Source organism: Amphiura filiformis, chromosome 2, assembly GCF_039555335.1.
Source record: "Amphiura filiformis chromosome 2, Afil_fr2py, whole genome shotgun sequence".
NCBI lineage: Eukaryota > Metazoa > Echinodermata > Ophiuroidea > Amphilepidida > Amphiuridae > Amphiura > Amphiura filiformis.
Window position 1 is genome coordinate 54,057,981 of NC_092629.1, and position 17,784 is coordinate 54,075,764.

At 35.6% G+C, this 17,784-nt stretch overlaps 1 protein-coding gene across 1 annotated transcript; it reads right to left on the minus strand.

The window, feature by feature from the left end:
• Positions 1–222: 222 nt before the first annotated feature.
• LOC140146393 (uncharacterized) lies at positions 223–17,010 on the minus strand. The gene is made up of 10 exons (XM_072168228.1): positions 16,853–17,010; positions 15,117–15,425; positions 13,086–13,348; positions 11,924–12,016; positions 9,868–9,981; positions 6,934–7,043; positions 5,203–5,258; positions 3,293–3,345; positions 2,509–2,639; positions 223–384 (listed from the first exon to the last, which is right to left on the minus strand). Exons 2-10 carry the CDS (start codon positions 15,417–15,419, stop codon positions 227–229), a joined length of 1,281 nt encoding a protein of 426 aa, XP_072024329.1. The 5' UTR covers positions 15,420–15,425; positions 16,853–17,010; the 3' UTR covers positions 223–226.
• Between the last annotated feature and the right edge of the window lie 774 nt (positions 17,011–17,784).

Consider the following 17,784-nt stretch of genomic DNA (forward strand, 5'->3'; position numbering starts at 1 on the left):
TTGAAACTCTGAATTGAGAACATAGATCATGTATATTCACTTTGAAGCCTATGAGCTCATCATGTGCTTATTCTGCTCATACCTCTTAAAAACATGCTCTTTTTTGTTATATCATCAAACTGATTCTAAAAAAATATGGTATTTATCATCTTATTATAAAACAACAGTATAAGTTGACAATACATTTTTCTGAACTCATCATGTTTGTTAAGATTACCCCCGTATATTATCGTGGCCGTGTTAACCATTCACCGATACCGTGTCCTGGTATTCCATTCATGGTAAATGCTGCTTTAGTCTCGTGAATTTTGATGTCCAATTTATCATCGGGGATGAGCACAACGCTTGACTCCATATCGACGGTGAAGCTGTATGTGGCGCCAGCTGTTAACAATAGGAAACAATAAAGGTTGATAAGCATATGTATCACCATCCACATCGAAATGCTCGTAAAGTCGGCCCCTGGTCAATTCTGTTTTCTTCCGTGTTTAGAAAATATATATCATAAGCTTTACAATGATATATCATTTGACTTCAAACGATATCCAGAAGCGGAGTTATGGCTTGTTAAACTTTGCTCCTTCAGTAAAAAGGTACATTATTTTGGTGCTTCAATATATCTCTTTTTCTATATTGCTGGTATTAAATATCAAATGGTCATAATTGGCGGTCACTTCAAATCATCCCCAAGTCAACGAGGTTCAGGAATGTCCTCTCATTGTAAAGCTTATGATATATATTTTCTAAACACGGAAGAAAACAGAATTGACCAGGGGCCGACTTTACGAGCGTTTCGATGTTGATGGTGACCCATTCCATATCAACTCAGGGATGTGCACCGCAGCACCTCTTCAATTTTTTCTTTTTCTGTGTGGTGGTAGATATTGATGAGAAAGTAGAATCCCGAAAATTTGAGCTTCATACTCCATTTCGTTTTCCCGTGGCATCAATTTGAAATTTAGGGAGGTCAGCATAAAAAAATGTGTCGCAACGCGAAAGACGACGTTTGGAGGTCCATAAATGTATAAAGGGAACCCTTTACAACTTTGAAAAGTATGTATCCTGGGGTACTTATTTAGGTAGAATTCAAATCTGGCATCAGAAAACTTGTAACTCCTTTACTTTAAAAGATATAAGGCCCTGAAAATGCAACTACGTCCATCCAGGACCAACTTTGGGGGGTCAGAACTCCAAAAGTAAAAATAATTTTACCGTCCAATTTTTGGCCAGTCAGAGCCCTTTGGTAGGACATTACTCTTATCCAATATTGAGCCTATTCGAATAATTTTAGCTGAGATATTACCCATGCAAAACCCCAATTGTACATTTTTTGTACATTTTGACCCCCCTGAAAACCAATGTCAGACATTTTGCCCCACCATCAACTTCAGGTATGTTGCAGATATGTCCTTGGACATCATTTCTGAGAGATATTGGCTTTGGTACTCGATGGCTTCAACACATCACTTTTCAGGTTTAAAGCCTACTCCATAGAGTTGTACACATTTTGATTTCGCATGTATAATGACCTCTAAATTCTCAAATTGATGCCACGGAAAACGAAATGGAGTATGAAGCTCACATTTTCGGGATTGTACTTTCTCATCAATATCTACCACCACACAGAAAAAGAAAAAAATTGAAGAGGTGCTGCGGTGCACATCCCTGGAGTTGACATGGAATGGGTCTGGTCACATATAAGTGTGCTCTTTCATTTAATGCCATACATTTGAAAAATATTGTAAGGAACACTTGAGGTTTTGACTTATAAAACCTATTTGTGGTCAAAATATGCTTGGATAAGTAGTTTTCAACAGATTTACCACATTCCCCTTGCTATAACATTGAATTGCTTTATCTGTTGACCTAATGTAAAAAAAGTGTTTTTAGGGGGAAGTGTTAGCTTTCGTTCGATATAAAAAAAATCTGATTGTCTGAAGGGAACACTTGAGGTTTTGGCAAAAACCAATAACAGATGTCTATTTTCCACTAGATCTCACACATCTCTTATGATGCTATGCACTCAACCGGGTAGTACAACACAGCCTGCTTGGAGACTAGACTTTCTGTGCAGGAATGGTGTGTGTACTCGGGTGTATCGAGGTGGAAACTGTGCGTAGATGCATTTATAAGAGAATAGTTTTTGTAGTCAAACCTTTTCTTAAGGAGACAGGCAGGATCACTCAAAGTGGGAAATTTTAGACATTGTGTGCATTTTCAGAAAGGAAATGCTACAAAGAATTCATCTAGCACGGCAAATTTCTACAAAAATTAATAGTTTTTGAAAAAAGCGTCAAATTTGGTTTTCCATGCCAATTTTTTCGGTCCACCATAACAACTAACCCCAAGTATCCAAATTGACAAAAATTGCATATTAGTGTTTTGACCAAAATTTTGGATATTTTAGGTTATTACTTTTTATACAATACAGAACAATGTCTAGCATTTCCCATTTTAAGTGATCCTGCGTGCCACCGTAATTTTAGAATTATATTGTCGTTTACGTACTTTCCATTTTCATATCGAAAGTAAATGTCTTGGGTGGCGTTGTCTCTGGCATCAGATCGGGAAGACTCAGAGTCGACGATACAGTTTTGACTATTACTCCTTGTTTATTGATGAAAAATCCGCTATTCAAACTAGTTGGGGAAAAACAATGTTGAAAAAAAATAGGATTATAGGATACATTTACGCAATTCACCACAATCATTGTCATCATCATTGTGATCATCATCATCACCATCATCATCATCATCATCATCATCAATATCATCATCATCATTTTCATTGTCATCGTCACCATCATTATTATCATCATCGTTATTGGTATCATCGTCATTGTCATCACTATCTTCATTATCATAGGATGTATTAGCCACACTCGTTACCGTCATCATCATCATCATCATCATCATCATCATCATCGGCACCATCATTATCCACATCATCAACATCATAATCATCATCATCATCGTCTCTGCCACCATCATCATTGTCACTACCATCATCACCGTAATTCATCACAATCATTGCCATTGTCATAATCATCATCATCGTCGTCGTTGTCTTCATCATCATCATCATCATCATCATCATTATTATCATCACCATCATCATCGACATTGTCATCGTCACCATCATTATCCACATCATCATGATCGCCATCATCATCATTGTCACTACCATCATCACCCGAATTCACCATAATTATTGTCATTGTTATGATGATCATCATCATAATTGTTGTCTTCTTCATCATCATCATCATCATCATCATCATCACCATACTTACTGAGAAAATATATTGGGTACGCAAAATGAGCCTGCATGTAACGAAGTCCCGTCCTATAAAAATAAAATGAACTTAATGAATAATATAAATCTATAAAATTGTTTGATTTAAGCAAGTTGAAGCCAAATAAAAAAAAACAAGAAGGAGAGTGCAAGGAAAAATACATTCTTTAAGCTTTAATGCACGATTACCGTCACATTTTAAATGTTGAAATGTTACTAGTAATAATTGTCGGGAAGTGTTTCTGTCCAATTTGAACTAAAATAACAAGGTAAAGTGAAAGAAACCCTAGTGTTTATTTTGGCTATTTAACATGCTGTTCTGACATAAAGTCATGAATTCACGAGTTATGACTTTATGTCGAACTTTGCTCTGATGACCTACAAACAACAAAATTGGCTGCATGATTTTAGTGCAAGTTGGGACATGTGTAAACATTACAAATATACCAAAAAATCAGGTTTGAAAAAAATGAACCAGTGTTGCAATAATTATAATTCTAGTGGATTTTTTGCTCATTTCAACAAAATCGGTATCATCTCTGGAATATTCTAAGGTGGTACTACTGTTACGAGTCGTACTTGACTCAAGGCCAAAATCACTTTTTACCCAAATTCACACGAATGTACAACACAAATACACTGTTTGATTAAGCTAATAAAATCTAAGTCTTTAATTGAAAGCCAGTTATGATTGGTACAATATATGACAACAAATGCACATACATAATAATCAAATATAATCACTCTTCAACTATTTAGTACTTAGCCAGCATTCTTCTTCTTGGTGATCATAAAGTTCTTGCAATGTTCTGGACGACTGATGTAATATATCCTTATTCACTTGTCCTGCGAAAATCAGCGAAGTCCTTTGTACACTTGCATTGATAAATCCTTGCGTATAAAATCCTCATACGAAAATGGTGTTACTTTCTCCCAAGTACTAAACTCCTTGCGTCGTTCTCCAAACACATTCGTAATTCCTTGCGCAGTTCTCCAAATCACTTTACTCCTTGCGCCGTTCTCCAATATTAAACTCCTTGCGCTGCTTTCTCCAAACTTGGTGCTATTTCCACCTTTCACACAATATCTTCAGGAAGCAGGACTGCGATGCAGTTGTCCCCACTTATTTTGACAGTTGCGTTGAATCAAAACACCAGACTTCAGCAAGTCGACAGAAGAATATATATTCCTTTCTTGGAAGAATAACGTTCTTTGACGTATTCTAGATCTTCTCCGACAACACTGGTAAATAGTAGTACTTTGACTGCATAAAATATTTCTGGTTTGCAATTTCCTTTCTTTGAAGGAATTGGACTGAAAGCATAGCCCAGATCAACACTATCAACTGTGACCATAATTGTGTTTACATTTTCTTATATCCCAAGCATTGGAGAAACCCCATTCTATTATGGGCCATTTACTACCTTCACATTATGTTCAATCTGGGGAATTCCAAAGTCTTAATTATAACATTAACCTTTCTCATTACATCACTTCCTTAGGGAATTCCATTACATCACTTTCAGGGGTTTCCAAATATTCCAAATTAGATATGATTCAACTTGTTTTGCTCAATTTGAGAGGGGAATTCCCCCAAAATGTCATCACTCATGTAACTTTGTAAACAAAGATAAATCATGAAATTAAATTACTCAGGGCACATCACACTACACCCCTTGATAAATTTGTGACCATTTTGTGCATTTTTCTCAAAAAAATAATAACACACCACTTGTCTTGAATCACTGAAATTTCGGTGAAGTCATTGGATTTCTTGCCCCTATAATATACATAACTTTTGTTACCAGTGTGTAGTTTTTTTTGTTTTTGTTTTTGAGAAAAATGCAAAATTAGTAACAAACTTTATCAGGGGGTGTAGTACCACCTTAAGATATTAAAATATCTTACCTGGAATTGGGCAAAGAGCAGACAATAAGAATAAAATTGGTCCCACATTCGTGGACCTGAAATGAAAGAAAGTATAATCGTAAATAGAATTATAATTAAAGACAGAGATAAAAACAATTTATTGCGTCTGATGTCACTGTCAATTACGATCCTTAATTGGTTTACACAGGTTAATCAGCGCGTAAAGGAAGACCGATCTATCTGGTGCTGATCGGAGAAAAGGAATAGCAGCAAATGGCGAAAAATACGTACTTTTACAAGGCAAAAAGCAGCTTTTCTAGGCATTGTTGACATGGTGCCTTCACCAAAGGAAGTTTCCTACTATAAAGACCTAACTTTTGAGATGGTTTGCATGTCGAAAGGTGCAAAATTAACAATAAGGCGCCCGGTTATAAATCCACGTTCAGCAAGTCATCATCACGACACTTGTAAACAAACCGTGCTCGAGTTTGATTGACAGGTGACGTCAGACGCGATAAATTGTCTTTATCTTTGTCTTTCATTATAAAATATTAGTTTGCGTATGACGTCCTGTCAACTGGACCAAAATGTCGATCTGCGCAGGTCGATCACACCGCGCCTTTGCGCTGACGTCAGACGCAAACTAGTCTTTTTAATTAGGTCTTCAATTATAATACCTTTAGGCGCACAAATACTTAATCACGTGAGATACTTTTACCAATACACTACATAATACACGTATAATTCTTGGTTTCAGGTACAAGCGTAATACAGCCTATGCCAACCCTAAAGACCTGGTTCCAACTCCCTTTCCTGCAATGGTGTTTTTGTGATTAGTTGCGAACATATTTAGGGGCAGAAAATGCCGTCAGAGAACGTTTAAGCGTCAGGTTATATAAATGGTATAATAGTTTATTGACTAATAACCCAGCAAACACAAAACGTTTTCGACATCATTCGCAAAAGGTTATAAAAGATTGTCAGAAAACGTTTAAATGTCGGGTTATATAAAGGGTATATTAAGAGTATAAAACGTTTTCATAACCTTAAAAAACATGTTTTGATAATCTACTGCTCAGTAAACAAAAATGTTTTACAGAAAACGTTTAAATGTCGGGTTATATAAAGGGCATAAAAACGTTTTAGTAACATTCCTAAAACAGTCTTGAAAACTTGATACAAAACATTCTAAACAGAATGTTATTTTGGGGTTGAAAAAATATGTTGTGAAAAATGTTTGCCCAAAATATTTTCAATAACGTTTTAAAAACATTTTTCCTGACCTTTATATAACCCGACATTTAAATGTTATTAAAAGGTTTTGAAAAAAAAAACATTTTAAGAACATTTCTGTGTATGCTGGGTTCAAATATTTTAACATAATGCTATTTAAGTATTGACACAATATTTGGCAAAAATGTTTTCCAAAACAGTTTACAATAACATTTTTTGAAAATATTGTTGTAGTGTGTTTTCATACAAAACGTTTTAAAACGTTATCATGACCTTTATATAACCCGACATTTTAATGTTATTAAAACGTTTTTACCTAAACCAAAAGCCAAAAATAACTTGTTTAAAACGTTTTAAAAACGTTTTTGTGTTTGCTGGGAACCTATGTTTAACCAGTCTGTTCTCAATATAAAAAGCGTACTGTACAGGCAGCCTGTGGTAAGAAATAAGATCGCCATTCGATTACATGGTGGTGCAACATGTTGCAAAGGATTATGGGAAGGGTAAGATATTTTCTTTGTGGAAATATTTACTTACCAAAAGACCTATCTCTGACACCTCGTGCAGTGACGTGCTGTTCTGGATGTCCGCTTATATTAACACTACCAGCCATTTCACCAAATTGCTCGTAGTGTGTTTGGTGTAATCTATAAAGAAATATCAAACACGTTTACGAGAATGAGCTGTTGACGATAAGGACCTGCTTTTTCTTTTTCTTTTATTTTTATAAAAGTATGAATTTTAATGACATTATCATTATCTATTTTTCTTTCGGTTATAAAATGCATTTCAGTTCAATAGTAACTGTGGTCTGTGCTCATAGACTAATGCAGACAATTTTCTAACAGTCCCTTTGTCTATGCTGTGAATTTTCGCATATTCATGAGGGCCGATGTCTTACAATCACGCCAGCGTTGCGTGCCTTCGTCTATACGCGATAGAGCTATGCGTGTCTTTGCGTTTACACGAAAGACCATAAAAATACGCGGTTCGTGCGTAGCAGTTCGCCTGTCGCTTTTCATGGAAAGATCCATAGACATACCAGCTAGACCTATGACTGCCCATCCCTTACCACAGCGGGAGGTGAAGCCCCGTATCCAAGGTGATATTGACGGATTGACGGAGTTACTAGGCACGGAGAAATATCGCATACATGTCTGACCCACTCGTTTGCGTGATTGCTGTGCCGTTATCACCTGCGTCAAATGCAACATGTTCCGTAGACGCGAACATGTCTGCTTGTTTGCGTCCGGGTTGCGTCCTTGTCAAAATGGTTGCTATGCAGTGTTTACTTCACTACGCGAAGCAAAGTCGGTTGTCTAGGTACTTGTTTGTCTGGGGAAAGATCGGCCCTCATTATTGGGTGATGCTGAGACTTTGACTGTTTGGAATCAAACTTTGTTCGTTTGTCTGTATTGTCAGAAGACGTTCTAACTGTAACCAGAGGTAGTTAACAGCAAATGTAAACTGTAATCAGAGATATTTCAACAGTAATTGAAGACCTGAACGTAAGAAGACCGTAAGTCCACTTGGCCCTTCAACATGTATACACTAAAGTTGCGATATAGTTTCGTATAGTTTGGTAATATTTTATACATGTTCAGGGGCCAAAACAAATATTTCACAACCTTTCATGATGTTTTCACCCTGGAACATGTATTAAACATGATAAAACCCTAAGAAACTATACGTACTGTATTGTATACATGTTGAGGGGCCAAGTGGACTTACGATCTTCTTGCACTCAGGTCTTCAATTATGACCAGAGGTAGTTGAACAGTAACTGTAAATTGTAATCAGATATAGTTCTACAGTAATTGTGATCAGATAGTTCAACAATACCGGTGATCACAGATAGGTCAACAGTAACTGTGATCAGAGGGAGTTCAACAGTAAGTGTGATCAGAGGTATTTCAACAGTAACTGTGATCAGAGATAGTTCAAAAGTAATTGTGATCAGAGGTAGTTCAACAGTAACTGTAACCAGAGATACTTCATCAGTAATTGTGACCAGACTTAGCATAACAGTAAACTGTGATCAAAGGTATTTCAACAGTAACTGTGATCGGGGTTAGTTCAACAGTAACTGTAATCAGAGGTAGTTCAACAATAACTGTGACCAGAGGTAGTTCAACATTACTGTAAGCAGAGGTACATCGACAATATCAGTTCTGTAATCAGATGTTGTTCAACAATAACTGTGATCAGAGGTAGTTCAACAGTAGCTGTAATCAGAGGTAGGTCAAAAGTAACTGTGATCAGAGGTAGTTCAACAATAAGTGCGATCAGAGGTAGTTCAAAAGTAACTGTGATCAGAGGTAGTTCAACAGTAACTGTAATCAGGGATACCTCAACACTTATTGTGATCGGAGGTAATTCAACAGTAAGTGTAATAAAATGTATTTCAACAGTAACTGTGAACGGAGGTAACACAACAGTAACTGTAAGCAGAGGTAGTTCAACAATAACTGTGATCAGAGATAGTTCGACAATAACAGTTCTATAATCAGAGGTTATTCAACAATAACTTTGATCAGAGGTAGCTCAACAATATGTGTGATCAGGGGTAGTTCATCAGTGACTGTTATCAGAGATAATACGACAGTAATTGAGATCAGAGATAGTTCAACATAACAGTGACCGGGTGGTTCAACTAACTGTAACCAGAGCTAGTTCAACAATAACTGTGATCAGAGGTAGTTCAACAGTAGTAATTGTGACCAGATGTATTTCAACAATAACTGTAATATGAGGTAGTTCAACAACAAGAGTGATCAATGGCAGTTCAAATATAATAAGAGGTAGTTTAGCTATAATTAAAGACCGAGATAAACAAAATTTATCGCGTCTGACGTCATCTGTCAATCAAACTCGAGCACGGTTTGTTTACAAGTGCCGTGATGATGACTTGCTGCACGCGGCGGTACAACCGGGCCCCTTATTGTTAATTTTGCACCATCAAACATACAAACCATCTCAAAAGTTTAGGTCTTTATAGTAGGAAACTTTCTTTTGCGAAGACACCATGTCAACAATGCCTAGAAAAGTTGCCTTTTGCCTTGTAAAAGTACGTAATTTTTCGCCATTTTCTGCTATTCCTTTTCTCCGATCGGCACCAGATAAATCGGCCTTCCTTTTACTCGCTATTAACCTGTGTAAACCAATCAAGGACCGTAATTAACAGTGACATCAGACGCGATAAATTCTTTTTATCTATGTCTTTGATAATATGAATGATCAGGGATTGTTCAACAATCCCTGTAATTGTGTAGTTCACCTAGTAACCCGTGTTGGTTAAAATCTTAAAGCAGCTATTAACGGTGTATTTAGCGTGATTCAAACAGGTGTTTCAATTGCAATTCAGAAATACTCAAAGCCTGTTTCACCAACATGGCTGCCATTTGAACTGTTATGCCGTTCTAATTAGTTTATTAGATAGGGTAAAATTAGAAGAAAGAATTATATACATACCTTTTCATGTTATCAAAGAATTCCCGAGTCCACTTTTCTTTGGCTATGTTTTGCGCCATTAATCTGAGACTTATGTCTGTGTCAAAATTAACATATGGTGTAGTAGCTCGCCATCTAAAAATAATTGTAAAAATACGACATATAAGTTTGGATAATACTTCATAAAAACTGATCAGCAAAACGAACAATATATTAAAGTATTTGTCATTATATCAGGGACTTGTTATATAAAGATTGCTATACACACTTAAAAATAGGTAGTCAAAAATGACCCTTAAGTAGTAATTTTTGACCCCATATGCAGGGTCAACTATGCACCAAACCCATTGAAGTCATTTTTGACCCGGTACATGAAGTCAAATGATTTGACCCAAATGTAGTTAAAAATGACTACATTTAGGGTCAAAAAATTGATTTAACCCCTAACAGAGTCAGTTGAAAAAGAACCCTATTAGTGTCAAAAAATGACTATATCCGGGGGTCATTATTAGGAAATGACGTAGTTGAAATGACTACATTCAGGGGTCCCGGTTTGAAAATGACCCCGGAACGTGGGTCAAAAAATGACTATATTTGAGGTCATTTAAATATGACCCTTTTAGGGGTCTATTTAATAATTATGATGTCAACAACTGAAAATGACCCCTAAAGTGGTCAAATTTGACTTCATAGGGTTATTTCAAATTGACCCCCTGAATTAGTCAAAATTTTGACTACCTATTTTTTAAGTGTGTACCTTATTGTACATGTAGTAAGCTAGATTCTGAAGCCCTGAGTGACATGCTTTATGTTTTGCATGTTAAATTACTGTACAATCCTACTAAACTTGCCAATATATAATTAATTTGATCTGAATTATATATAAGTGTTTGTTGGGTATTTACTAAATCGGGCTCGCTAACCTAATCCCGCGGGGCGTATGCACACGTGTAGAAGGGCAATAAGTCCATACACTGCCGACGCAACCGCGTAAACGCACTGACTCGAATCTGCCACTACAAACACAACCTGGTGTTATTCTCAACTTGAGACAAGACACACTATATGACCTTCTTGCACCAATCCCTTGATTTTATAAAGAACATAAACACTTAATGTCATACACGGTTGTTTGATAACACGTAAACAGTAGTCATTTTTATTTGGTGAACCATGATGGCGCGATTGATCTTAAATCTTGTTTGCATCTTTACAAGGGGTAAACACTTGTATAATGGTATTAGAACATCAGAAAAACAACAGCTACACGCTTAAAAATAGGTAGTCAAAAATGACCCTAAAGTAGTCATTTTTGACCCCATGGCAGGGTCAACTATGCACCAAACCCATTGAAGTCATTTTTGACCCGGAGATGAAGTCAAATGATTTGACCCAAATTGTAGTTAAAAATGACTACATTTAGGAACAAAAATGATTTGACCCCTAACAGAGTCATTTGAAAAATAACCCTATTAGTGTCAAAAAATGACTATATCCGGGGGTCATAATTAGAAAATTACCCCTAAAGTAGTTGAAATGACTACATTTGGGGGTCCCGGTTTGAAAATGACCCCGGAACGTGGGTCAAATAATGACTATATTGGGGGTCATTTAAATATGACCCTTTTATGGGTCAATTAAAAATGATGTCAACAACTGAAAATGACCCCTATGGTGGTCAAATTTGACTTCATCCGGGTTATTTCAAATTGACCCCCTAAATTAGTCAACATTTTGACTACCTATTTTAAAGTGTGTAACAAGTGGGAAGGAAATTGTCAAAAAACTTGTTAAAATATATGTAAATGCGCCTCATTTTGCACACAAATGTGCAGTTTATAGAATAAAAATTACCACAAAAGCAGAAAAAGATGTATAATTTGATATATAGAAATAAAAATCCATGTTAACAAATTATAGCTGATAAATATATGTGTATATTAGTATGATAGCTGCTGGTATTGTCCAGGTCTATAATTGAACGTTATGATATTTTGTTAGAAAATTTGTTTGTGATCATAAATTGACACGTTATTCTCTCATAGAGCAACCTGAGAGTAGTATTAGTGTTACTTACTTCAATGAACACGACACGTAAACTAATTTTCCATCACCTTTTTGATCTGGGTTATCACCTTCTTGATCTGTTGAGCAACGTCTGGATGCTAACCTGAAATCAAAGGGTAAACATTAATACTTTCTCAAAGCATTAGCCTCAAAATCATATATTGTTAGAAAAAGTTGTAAGACCTATGAAATCTCCAGATCCTCTACATTTTTGGAAAACATCTGATATACACGCTGGCAGATTATCTTGTTTATTACGGAAAGATGTGGGGCCATAGTGGTCAGCGACAACCTGTAAAATGTGCTGAGGCTTGCGGATCAACGTGCGTAGCGCCACTATAAATCATTGCGCTTTAAAAAAAAAAGTTACGTGTTTTGGACTTGCTTTATCCTGCCGATCTTTTCTGTTTGCCTTTTCTACGTGTATAATGTCTTTCTACATCCGAATTAGAGTGAAAAGACTCGCCAAATGTTGTAACGTCATGGGCGTGAACATCAATTCCAATTTTAGAGTAAAGGAGCTTTTTCAAAATCTTTGTACATGACTCTGAACATTTTTACTCCATTCCTTTAGAATAGATTCAATATCAGATCACTCCAGAAATGGTAAATTTTATTCTAAGACTTTATTATAACAACACAGGACTATTCAGTGAAAAATAAGCCACCCCCCAAAAAAAGCCAGAAAAAAATAGCGCATATCCCATTTTAAACTCATAATACCCTGAATGTACTAGTATGCATAACAGGGACGGTTCAGTATTTAATGTGGGGGACGTGGGGGTTGGAGAAAAAAAAATCTGATTCTTTTTTCCCAAACTTTTTTCCAATTAAAAACTGATTATTCCTCCTTATGGTCCAACACAAGTCCCGTACTCCGTTGACCCCAACGTGCATACGATTTGTACTGGTTACGTTGCCCACCAACGTACATATATGTTTTTTAAAAAAGTCCTATACTCCGTCGTCCACCAACGTGCATATGTTACACATGTACTCCGTTGCCCACCAACGTGCCATATGAAAAATTCGGATTCACCCCCTTCACGACCCCAAAAGGTTTTCGGATTCTCCCCTCACATCTTCCATTGCTTGCACCCCCTCCTCGCATAAATATTGATCAGTCCAAGGGTACACACAACACCTAATTTTGTCTAATCTATACCATTTACCTGCAATTCCCTTCATAAGTAATATTCCATGTGTTCATGGGTTCCGTTACTTCAATCTTCAACCCAGCTCCTTCAAACCCGTTTGAGTTGACGTCGGGTACCATCGTATCAGGATGCTGTGGCAACAACAGGTCGTAATTCAATCCGGGTAACCTGAGGAAGAACCACACCTCGCGGACGCCATTTTGACGCTTAGCGATCCGAACACCTATCCAGGTTCCATCAACTGGATTTATTCCATATAAATAAACGGAGTTGTTATCCTGAAAACAACATAATTTTAAAATAAATGATAAAAAGGATGCTTGAGAACACAATAACCGCGTCCTAGAATATAGATCAGTTTTAGTTTTGTTTTGTTTTTGTTCAGTTTGTTTGTTTGTTTGTTTGTTGTTGTTTTTTAAGAAGAAGAAGAAAAAGAAGAAGGAAAAAAAAGAAAACACGTAATAATGTGTCGGTCTATTTTTCTTTTTTCTTTTCTTGTTTTGTCTCAAATAAGAGAAAATGTCTCAACAAAATTACATAAAAAAATATATATAAATAGATAAATAAATAAATAAATAAATAATAAGTAAATAAATAAACAAACAAAGAAACAAATTAAATAAATAAATAAATAAATAAATAAATAAATAAATAAATAAATAAATAAATAAATAAATAAAATAAAACCAATCTATGATAATGCAGAAGAAGAAGGAGAATAAAGTAAACACGTAATAATGTGTCGGTCTATTTTTCTTTTTTCTTTTCCTGTTTTGTCTCGAATAAGAGAAAATGTCTCAACAAAATTACATAAAAAAAGAAAGAAAGAAAGAAATAATAAATAAATAAATAAATAAATAAATAAATAAATAAATAAATGCAATAATTAATATTATTAAAACATATTGATACATGTGACATGTGAAACCCAACAACACAAATCCTCAGGACTGCACTCAAAAGATAATGACCTATAGAAACGTGACTAAAATAATAGAAATAAACTTTCAAGAAACATAATATCAAAGGGTATGCAATATAAGCCGAATTTACCCGTTTTCTGCTAACCATTTGCGAATAATGTGAAAACGTTTTGTGTTTGCTGGGTTAGTTTAGTTCATATAAAGAGTGCAAATTAAGCATTGACTACACTCTAAATTACAGGGATTTAAATTCAAATCCAAAAGACTTACTTTCAAAACTTTCAGAGACTGTAGTTAGGGACCAATCAATATAGGATTAAAATAAGTCTTTACAAAGTTTTATAAATTTCAGTCCCACAGGGATTTAAAAAAGCAAGTCCATTGGATTTAATATTCAAGTCCTTTAAGATTTACTTTTAAGCATATCTGGGATTTATTTCAAAATAATATAAACCTTTATGGGGATTTAAATATCGATATTAAATACAAGTCTGTGCGACTTCTTATCAAGCAATACGTCTATTCACGGCAGTAATACCAAGTCAGGACTACTTCTTTCATAAAGTTCAAGCAATAGTCTGCAGTGCCAGTAATAATTTCAGTGTCACTGCATCAGTGGCCGAGTGTGATCCTTCATGGAAATAAGCTTACCAATTTATAAATTATATTATGTGTATAGGCATGGAAGAAAGATTTTGCCCTTCGTGCACAACAATGTAAGCTTTCTCATGGCAGTTATAGTCACTGACATTGGCAATTACAGCATCTTGGATGCCATTCTGCAAAACAAATTCGTCCAATTCACTTCATTCATTAGCTCGCCACCACACGAAATCGCAAAAGAAAGATGGCGGCTGAGCAGTCCAGGAAAACGTTTCGATTTGATCACGTGCACGCACCATCGCGTTGTGATTGGTTTACTGTTTAAGTCTTTCGAAAGATTTAAAAATAGATTTTCTTTTTCCCTATCCCAAAGAAAATTTAAATCAAACCCCGCGTAAAATAAGTCTTAAAGACTTAAAAATTTTCAAGTCTCAACTAAGATTTAAATTTTAAGTCTTTCTAGTTTAGAGTGTATAAGGCAGTCAAAAGAAAAAGAAGAAGAAACAAACATTATTTTTACGTGTGGCTTATCAGTTAAATCTGTAAACAACTCCATCTCTGCCCCAGTATTGTGACTTCTGATTCCAAATCCCGCACTCTTTTGGTCTGCATCACCAGGTTTGTCACAGAGTTTATTCTGCTTCGTCATTTGCCTATGTCTCAACTTTAACATACAATAGATCAAGAGCCACTTGAGTGAATACCATTTCCCTCCTGGGGTAGCGTAGATTCCGTGACGTGGGGTCTTGTCTGGGAGGAGGAGATTCACTATGATGTATAGGAATACAGGTACGCACAAAGGCAGCACAATCGATGCTAACATATTTATCTGGAAATATGGATAAACAAAATGTTGTCTTGGTCTGATTAGTTAAACATGATAAATATATTTACCCCCCCCCCCACCACCACCAAAGTATTTCTCAACACTCCCTAAAAGTCTACCTAGTGTGACTATTATTATGATCATTCTTGTATTTTACATTGCTATTATTTAATTTATCGGTGCAATAATTATGAGCACTGGGGGATGGTAACATTGGGATGGGGGGGGGGGGGCAAGACAATTTTGGCGAGCGGAAAAAGGGGGGGTGAGCAAGCAGATTTTGTCACAAAATCATGGGCGTCTTTATAAAAATGCTCTAAAAATATCCCTGCTCGTTGGGTCAGGACGTATCCAGAGGGAGTTGGATAAAATTGCCCCCCCCCCCCAAGCGGGGACGGCAGATAGCAAAGTGTCATTAAAACGACTAAAAATAGGACAGACAATTGACAAATGGGTATGTAAATTTGGCTTTGCCCCCTTCCCCTATAATGTACCATTTTACATCAACGGACAAAGGAAACATATATTAATGATACGTAAATTATTATTCATGTGCAATTGCATTGTATACATGCTATTGATAAAATACCAAAAATAACGGACAAATAGTGCAACAATGGTGCAACATTAAGTTACGTCCTAGACAAGACAATTTTTGACACTACATTATATATCTCAGGGTTCATTGTCCTGTAATGATTTTATCAATGATCAAATACCCTTATCTGCCATGTACTTTTGTTCCGGTTTAAACGAGACATTTACGCGCTACTTTCAGGCTATTTTGTATTTTTGGCTTTAGGATTATTGTTGTTTAAAGTTTAAACACCCCCCCCCTACGTGACAAAAACCTTTACCCCCCCCCCCTCCAAACTCCAAACATCGTATGCATGTTTTTCCAGTCCCAAGGTATTTTTGAACACTCCCTTGACAGTATGTGATGCATGTAGACGACTATATATGCACAATTAACATAACTTTTTGTCATATTCGCCATCCTGATAGACCAGTAAGCCGGGCCATAAAGGCATTAAAAAAAAAGGAACTTTATCATGATTTTGTGATTCAACTTCAACCCAACACCATGCCCCCCCCCTCCCCATATCTTCCTCATTATAGGTCTACAGAAACACATTGCGGCCTATCATGCAACGATATTAATATAATCATCACCTCATTTATCACATGTATTTACGGTATTAAGCGTAGATAAAAAATAAATAAACCTAAATATACATATAGCCTACTCAGCCTGCACTAAAATAAGCACATAGTGTATCATTAATGTGAAAAGCAAGCTACCGTAAATTACATCTGATGTAGAAAATGACCCGAGACACTTAAATTAAAATTGCAATTATATAAAATCATTATCATCAGACGAGTGTCATCAGACACAGTCTTTTACTAGAAAAGCTTATAAAACGTACCTTATATTATCTCGTATTTGATTAAATGACCACTAGTTTCACATAGTAATATATTCTTCCTTTGCCCGTGTTTAGCAAGCTACTATTATCGTGCTAGCTCAGTCGTGCAGTATTTTTAATAATAATTCATGGAGACTTTATTCTTCGAATCTATTGAATTCTCCTCTAAATCGCCTCAAGGGGGTCAAACCCGGTGGACCGTGAATTGCAACGTTTTGTTTGGCGTATAGTTAGAAGTATAAATGTTGACCCTCACGTATTTTTTTTTATTATTATTGTATTGAGTTTACTCTGTAAGTATTAAATGGTATTAAGGGATCTAAAATGAGCGTTTATTGCGTTTCGACAGTATTTTTGTGGGACATGAGAGCACCTCAGACCTATCGAATTGCATTCTGAATACGAAGCATGTCTTTCTGATATCAAATAATTTTCATTTTTGAAATTCACGATATAGGCCTAATACAAATTTTATGACAAATTATAAAAATTTGATATTTTTCAAATTTTTGATATATAACAGTACTCAAGTAAATTATATAAATCTAATGACATATTCTTAAAGTGTATGTAGCAGGAGGAAAAAGCCGACGGTCAATTGAAAATTGTGACCTTTCATATTGAAGATATGGATTTTTTTCCCAAAAGACATTTTTTTGGTGTTTTGGGAAAAAAATCCATATCTTCAATACGAAAGGTCACAATTTTCAATTGATCGTCGGCTTTTCATCCCACCTACATACACTTAAAGTATAAATCATCAGATTTATAAACTTTACTTTAAGTACTGTTAAATATCAAAAATATCAATTTTTAATGATTTGCCATAAAATGTGTATTTAATTGCGAATTTCAAAAATCTAAATTATTTGATATCAGAATGACATTCTTCGTATTCAGAATGCAATTCGATATGTCTGATGTGCTCTAAT